This window comes from Choristoneura fumiferana, chromosome 14 (assembly GCF_025370935.1).
Source record: "Choristoneura fumiferana chromosome 14, NRCan_CFum_1, whole genome shotgun sequence".
Classification (NCBI taxonomy): Eukaryota; Metazoa; Arthropoda; class Insecta; order Lepidoptera; family Tortricidae; genus Choristoneura; species Choristoneura fumiferana.
In genome coordinates this window covers 15,345,977-15,353,872 of record NC_133485.1, presented here as the reverse complement: position 1 = coordinate 15,353,872, position 7,896 = coordinate 15,345,977, and the positions used below count along the sequence as shown (strand labels likewise).

Below are 7,896 nucleotides of genomic sequence, written 5' to 3'. Positions count from 1 at the left end.
ATTACTATTTTTATGCAGGAATCTAACCAATTGAGACGGCACAAGTCATTCTTTTGAGAAAAGGTTCATTCATATAATTATTTAATAATGAATCGCTATGACATTCTTGTTGTTATTTCTAAGGCAAATTTTGATAACAGCGCCATCTCTTGTCCCGGGTGGCAAACACGCATCCGTTACACGTTGTGTTAGATTATGCTCATACGTTACTAGATGGCACTAAGCGACAAAATATCGCAAAGTAATTTGAAAATATTTGTAACCAAATCTCAATCGTCACAATACAGAAGCACGAAAAAACTCATGGCATTAACGTAATCCAGCATACAATGAAGGTAAATTTTTCTAAAGAGATGAACATAAACCAAACGAAGACTGTCTCCAACGTTCTAAACCGGCCAGTTGCGCACCGCGGAGGTTTGCCATGTTACATGGTGTTGCAGATGTTTATGGGCGGTGGTGAGCTCTTACCATCAGGAGAATCACTTGCTCGTTTGCCATCCAGGCGAATAATAAAAAAATGCAATACAATTTATCTTTATCACTAGTAACTTTTGTATATCAAAAACTTAAGCGATTAAAAAGGTAAATAGACCTATGAACGGCAGACTATATACCTTACTACTTCTAACTCATTGTTACCAAGATAGGTTAGAGCAGATCAAACTGATTCACACTGTTGCTACCAACCAACCCTCTATTTTAATTTAAAACTAGTACGATGCTACGAATAAATATTCTGACATCAGAATCGACCACCATATTTTAGTCGTATTATATTTTGGTGGAAGTGATCAGCAGTGCTGCTGTAAATATGGACCAGAAAACACTCGTACGTCCGTTTATCAAATTTGCTGTGGATTTTTGCAATGTGAGTGCTATTTTTGTGAGTCAAGGTCGCAGACAGTACCGAGTATTATAAGCTGTAGCGAAATTATACCGGCGTACTTCAGAACACTTTTGAATTAGCTATTATGAGTTACATTTTCTAAATAATTTATTGAATCAGGCGTTACTTTGCGGAGGTCCATATAGATGCACTAAAAGAATTTCTTTGCTCACCCGCGATCTTATGATAGCACCGTGTCTAACATCTGGTAGTATGGTGTAAGTTTGTGTTGCAGTGTTCTTACAGTGTGGAGGTGGAGGAACTGCATGGACACCCATATCTTGCATAAACTTAGCTATCATAAGGTCGCGGGTGCGCAAAGAAATTCTTTTAGTTCGTTACATTTTCTGTTTATGTAAATAATAATACATCAGCTGATTTTGATTAGGCTGCGTTTCCACTAGAGATGTGCGAGAAGTTGCGAGAAATGTGTTTGTCATCAACCAATAGAAACGCTTCATTTATCTATCCTCGCTCAGCACAGCTCTAGTGGAAACAGCTCAACGGAGCGAGAGGATAGTAAAGCTTGCCTTCGAAATGCAAAAGCTTACTGGTTACTTGGTCAATGTATATTTCAGTATCATTATATTATATTTACGATATTGGGATTTTTTTTTTATTTTTCTTCATTTCCTATATATATATATAAAATTTATGACGATGGAAGCATTCTACACTTCCACTGAACGTAGATAATTATAGCTAAGAGGTTTAGTTTTATTTATTTATTTATTAGTCAACACAAAATTACAGCATACAGTTAACACCAATGCAACTAACTAACTAATGGGCCCCATACATCCCTGTAGTATTACTTTTTTCATATATTTTTTTTCTTTTATTTTATACTCTGGTTTTTAATTATTTAATTTGTATTGTAATTCATTTATTAAAAAAAATACTTTCTGCCAAGTTTCTTGCGGCGCTTTATTTACAGAATAAACGATTTGAATTTCGAATTTGAATGAAGCGTTTTTATTGATTCATTACAAACACACTTCTCACAGCGCATCCTCGCACATCAAAGGGCCGGCAACGCATCCGTAACCCTTATGTTATGGATGTCTATAAGCGGCGGTGATTGCTTTCCATCATGTGACCCGCCTGCCCCTTTGTCCCTATCATATACTTTTAAAAAAAAACATAGTTTCTTGTATGATTACCTATTGATATTTTGTTAAGTACAGTCAAAGAAACAGAATCACGTACCTTAAACGTTTCTTAAAAAAATTCGCTATGATTTCTTATAAAAATGTAGGGGATGTCAACATGACATTAGTAGCACAAAGGTTCCACCTTAGTGCGAGTTTCCTGGACTGTACTTTACAGAATCCTTTGATCTATGAGACATGTACACATCACTCATGAATTGACTGAAAGACGTAGATGTGATGAGTGTATCACTGCTGTTCCGTGAAGTCGCCAAGCGGTCTTAGCGGAAGACCAGCGTTGGCCTCTACGGCCAACACTATGCTGAGCTGAGACCGTTTCGCGATTTCGCAAATACTGTCATTAATATTTATTTTATACTTGTTTTATTTTGTGTACTTATGTAATTTGCGAATTAGCGAATAAACGTTTCTATTCTATTCTATTCTATTCAATAGCCACATGTAATTTGAGGAAGACATTCTACTTAATATCATTGAAGGACGTTTTGTTTATTTTTTAGGAGTTGGAAAGTAAGACTAGTGTTTGCTCCCCGGTGTCGGCCGAGATAACTCTTGCACTGGTTGCCCTGGGCAGTACTAATAAGACGCATGAAGAGCTACTCGAAGCGCTCGGCTTTCCTAACGATGATGCTGTACGTATTTGTAGATTATATTTTAATCTTTCATCTTTATTTTTAGTCTACATGCGTCCCACGGCTGGATAAAAACCTACTCTCATAATAAGAACATAGGTACATACATAATATGGGACTCTGTAGTTAGTTTGTAAGTGGATATAATATGACCGCGCTGCTCTAGTAGCTGAGTATAAATTGTTTGATGCTATAAATAATGAAGTAAATTCGCTGCTCAAAAATGTGGACATCAAAGACGTCAGTGAATTCAAAAGTGATTAATCACATGATGTCTGTAGGTGATAAAAATGAAATATTCTTTAATTTTGTTGCAGTAACTACTATTTCAAACCCTGTTTGAGAATTATTTTTTACGACTGCACTGCACTGCACCACCAATTTTCTAATTCATTGCGTGTGTTTGCCAAGTCAAAGAATATAATAATTGTGAGCGTTTTGATCATGCAATGAACAAGCAATGAACAGATTACCAGCTAACCGCGCCACTGATTGCAAATAATCCAAAGAGGATAGTTACAATCTACATTTCTTTTTAAATTTTCAGATTCGCACAACCTTTTCATACCTAACATCCAATTTGAAAGACCTAAAGGAGACGCTGAAAGTGGCAACCAAGGTTTGCCTCAAAAAGGGAGACTACGAGCTCAAAGATCTTATTAGGAAGGATGCCGAAGCTGTGTTTGAGGCCGATTTGGAACAGCTTGACTTTGGAGATGGAGAAGCTGCTGCCAACCATATTAACAATTGGGTAAGTAATTGGGTGGGCCATATAGCACAAAGGCCTTTGGAACTGAAAAGTTTTTGAATGAAGACTGCAGATCAGCAAGCGCAGCGTAGGACGTCTACCAAAGAGATGGACGGATGACCTGGTTAAAGCCGCGGGTTCATGGTGGATACAGGCCATTTCCAACCGAAGGATCTAACTATGGAGATCTATGGAGGGTCTAGGGGTCCTATGGGGAAGGTCTATGTCCAACAAAAGACGTTCTATGGCTGATGTATTTAGGCACGTAATGCTCCACCATCTAAAGTTCTCATCTGATCTAGATATTTAAATGGAGCCTTAAATAACTTGTTATAATACAATTTTCATAGGCTTTTTTAATATTCACATAATTAAGTAAGAATAATTGTTCTGAGAGGAGGCCTGTGTCCAGCAGTGGGACGTATATAGGCTGGGATGGATGGATGGAATTAAGCAAGAATTGTAGTTGGGGTTCATAAACATAATTGTAATTCATAATATACGTAGAAATGAAATAATAAAGAAAGCCTGAAAGTTGCCATAATTTCTTGGATTTAGTTTTCATTTATCGACTTGTTATTAAACAAAACAGTGATTACATTGATAGTAAAACACCACCATGGACACGTATGCGCAATGCCAAAGGATTAACATATATTAGAAGAATTAAAGCCTAAGATGCTTTTTAACAATACCGCTGTTAAACTGTATGTGTATAGTGGTATTGTTTTACATATCAAATGTGCATGTTGCATACAAATTACAGGCAGCAGTCCAGACGAATGACAAAATCAAACATATTATATCTGCAAACGAGTTCAGTGATGCGCAGATACTACTCCTAAATGCGATATATTTTAAGGTAAGTACACACGTTAATATTGATGATCATGTTCCAACAAAATTCGGTATTACTTTATCACAATCTTTTAATTTCACAATCGCACCACGTATTCGGAAAGAACGCCTGTGCTCAGCAGTGGAACCTATATAGACTGAAGATGAATTAACTTTATTTCTGCGTAAAACATCCACGTCACGACATTTCATAATTTATAATTTTGATTCGCAGGGAGCATGGTTGAAACCATTCAAAAGGCACTTGACTGAAGATCGGGATTTCCACGTCAACAAGCAAACTAATATAAAAGTGCCAATGATGACAGTAACGGATAAGTTTAGGAATGGTCGCATTGAAGATCTCAAGGTTCAGGTATGTATTCACTAGCTTAACTTTTTCTGTAGCCGTCTAGATGGATTTTACATAACGTTACAGAAAACATGAAACGATAGAAAAACAAATAGCCAACAGTAACTAGAAATTACTAGACCTAAGACAAAATTAGTAAATCAGGTGCTCAAAAACAGATTTTAGAACAAAGAAAAACTATAATACACTGAAGAGTATTGATGTTATAAACTTTCTTGACCGCCTACCTTATGGTACCTTGACTTTATAGTCAAGGTAGTCAAGGAAACATTTTCCACCAGTATTTTTAAGATTGTAAAAATTTGAAGCTAATATTTAGTACACCATGGCTTTGCAAATTGCAACTAGATATATTTCTAGTCATTTAACGGTGATCCCTGGAACAATATGTAACTGTCGAAAAAAAAAGTACCGTCTAAAAACTATATTACGTATAGCAAGTATGTATCACATGGACGATCGTTCAATAGCTCTTTTACAAGATCTTGATGTACCCATTACTAATGCTAATATCTACCTTTTTTAGATATTAGAGCTCCAATACACAAAAGAGGACGCCAGTATGGTAATTGTCCTGCCTGATGAAGTCGAAGGTTTGCAAAAAGTGCTTAAGCAGTTAACAGCTGGACATGACCTAATGGCTGACATAGAAGGGTTGAACGCTGGCTCTAAACCGGTCCAGGTCTCAATGCCTAAGTTTAAAATTGAGACTACAGTTGATCTGAAAAAAGTGCTACCAAAGGTAAATGATTTTATCAACTTTATAAAAGGTTTAGTATAATTTTACAAGCGATAGGACAAGCTATTTGCATGAAATTCTTTTCGCTACCTTTTATTGTTGAGAAGATGTTTCTGCCACTTAAATCCAACTGGTTCCACCGTCTCTTTTCTGGTGTATCTTTGCTTTCGTAGTCATCAGATGATGCACAATGCATAGCAATTTTAGTCTATTGTCGTGGGTGCATATGGCAAACATAACCAGCCCAATTCCATCTTGCTTTGAGGTCTTGGCACTAACACCTGTAACTGGTTTTGGGGTGCAGTTCTATTTTTCCGATGCGAGTGCGGTTAGTGTACGGACCCCGTATTTGTCAAGCAAGAATGAACGACACTAATGCACGACCTGATATTTAAAACCCCTATGACAATTACCTACATATGGGTTTGAATTTATCAGGTCGTACATTTTTGTTGTTCATTCGGAGTCGCCAATTAGAGGTCGTACTTTAATCGCAACCGCCGATGCGACCAATTCTGAAAACGCTCAAAATATTATCGCTTGTACAGTCACCAGCATTAATATCTGCCACAGCGGAGCGTGCAAAAATATCTGACACGTCCTTCCGGCCCTAGAAATAGAGTCGTATCAGATATTTATGCACGCTTGTTGTGTCAGATATTGGTGCTGGTCAATACCAATGTATTAACTCAACTTATTAAAATTAACTATCTTTTTTCAGCTTAATATCAAAATGATTTTTGATAAAAACATGGCCGAAATCAACTTAATGAGAACACCTCAACGTTTTTGCGTGTCTGGCGCTATACAGAAAGCCTTCATTGATGTCAATGAAGAAGGCACAGAGGCGGCTGCTGTTACCAAGAGTAAGCATGCTTTTTAGCACTTTCTTCATAGTGTTGTACTTACCTTACATTTATGACGAAAATTTCTTGAACATGGCATAAATATTTGGCATGTAAATTAATAGTCGGTTCATTTTCATCGGTTTCGTCTATAGATATAAGTAAACGCATAAGTATACTTACATTATAAGTTTTTTTTCTACTTTGTTGGAAATGTATTAGTTGTATAGTCATAGTAATAGGTATAGGTATATTATATGTGTAATATTTTAGGTAAATATAAGTATATATATTGTAGCCCATAACTTGCCTAATGTGTTGGGAAACTGTAAATTGTGTAAGAATATTCTTGATAAATAAATAAATAAATATGTAGGTGAATATTGAAACGTTTTGACCAGTCGGTTAAACCTCATTACCATCCCACGTTTAAATTAATAACACAACCGAAGGACAAGTTGCAAGAATTTTAAGCATGCTAAATGTTGCATCGCTACTGTCTTTAGGCGCATCATCTCTTCTAATAATACTTTAACTTGGTAATGACGAAAAATAAACCGCCGAAATAACGCTGAATTTACCCGGATAAATAAACTTTTCTTTTGTTTCAGTGAAGCTATCAAAAAGAAAGGGTACCTACCCCACTTTTTTCACCGCTGACCACCCCTTCTTGTTCCTTCTAATTTGTCAACATATTCCGTTCTTTATCGGAATCTACCGTGGAGACGAAGCATAGGAGAATAAGAAACATCAGCTCATTATTTCACACACCTGTCTCATAATGCCTGGGCTTTATTTCCCACAAGGACGTAATTGTGTTTAAATTCGGAATTCGATCTTTATTATAACGTACACTACACCAATAAATGACAGTGAATACTGATAATTTTTACTTATTAACTTTTATTTATTTTCGATGAACCTCTATCCTTTTTCTGAACATACTGAAGATACGTATCTTATTTTTGCTTACTTTAAATTGTCAACTTACTTTACATGTAAAGTTGCGGAAATATGAATTGATCATCTGTCATCTTCACTAAGATATTTTTGTCAATATCAAACAACAGCGAATAGCAAGTTACCAATTCATATTTTCTGAACTATAACAAAAGTTAATCCGATCACTAAAAAAGTGCATTGAATTCTGTTTTCTATATTACTGTAATGGCAAGTAAATAAAAGCTCACAAGAAGCAGCGACATCTGCTGGAAATTTGGTGAACCAATTTTAGTTCAGTAAGTAAGTGCTACTCACTACTAACAACAGAGTTTTATTAGGTACTGATCGTTTCTGCTTGCTAGTGCTATTCTTAGTAACGTTGCGTTAGACTAGATGGCGCTTTTTACTACTTGTAGAAATCATTATCATTATTATTTATGAAAAAAATTAAGGCTGGCCAGTTTCCACAGCAACATTAAAAATAATGAATATGGGCTACTGTTTTAAACAAAATTCCCATTAAAATTCCTTGTGTAATTACAACACTTTTTAATAGCACAGCGTGACGTCACGGGCATCAACTGCCGAACTTTGACGTGCGTGTCTTACTTATTTGTCATTTTTAGGGTCCGTTTTTAGGGTTCCGGAGCCAAAATGGCAAAAACGGAACCCTTATAGTTTCGCCATGTCTGTCTGTCTGTCCGTCCGTCCGCGGCTTT

General features: G+C 36.2%; 1 protein-coding gene across 1 annotated transcript; it reads left to right on the top strand.

The window, feature by feature from the left end:
• The first annotated feature begins 789 nt into the window (after window positions 1-789).
• On the top strand, window positions 790-7,127 carry LOC141434718 (antichymotrypsin-2-like). Its single transcript, XM_074097155.1, has 8 exons — window positions 790-871; window positions 2,562-2,693; window positions 3,241-3,444; window positions 4,208-4,303; window positions 4,514-4,654; window positions 5,178-5,393; window positions 6,112-6,256; window positions 6,847-7,127. Exons 1-8 carry the CDS (start codon window positions 815-817, stop codon window positions 6,969-6,971), a joined length of 1,116 nt encoding a protein of 371 aa, XP_073953256.1. The 5' UTR covers window positions 790-814; the 3' UTR covers window positions 6,972-7,127.
• The last annotated feature ends 769 nt before the right edge of the window (window positions 7,128-7,896 follow it).

What these genes read in the sequence shown, in the direction of transcription:
- LOC141434718 (XM_074097155.1), top strand. Translation starts at nt 815, where the DNA reads ATGGACCAGAAAACACTCGTACGTCCGTTTATCAAATTTGCTGTGGAT. An exon ending in TTGAAGATCTCAAGGTTCAG is followed by an intron (nt 4,655 to 5,177) that starts GTATGTATTCAC and finishes TACCTTTTTTAG; the next exon opens with ATATTAGAGCTCCAATACAC. An exon ending in GGCGGCTGCTGTTACCAAGA is followed by an intron (nt 6,257 to 6,846) that starts GTAAGCATGCTT and finishes CTTTTGTTTCAG; the next exon opens with TGAAGCTATCAAAAAGAAAG.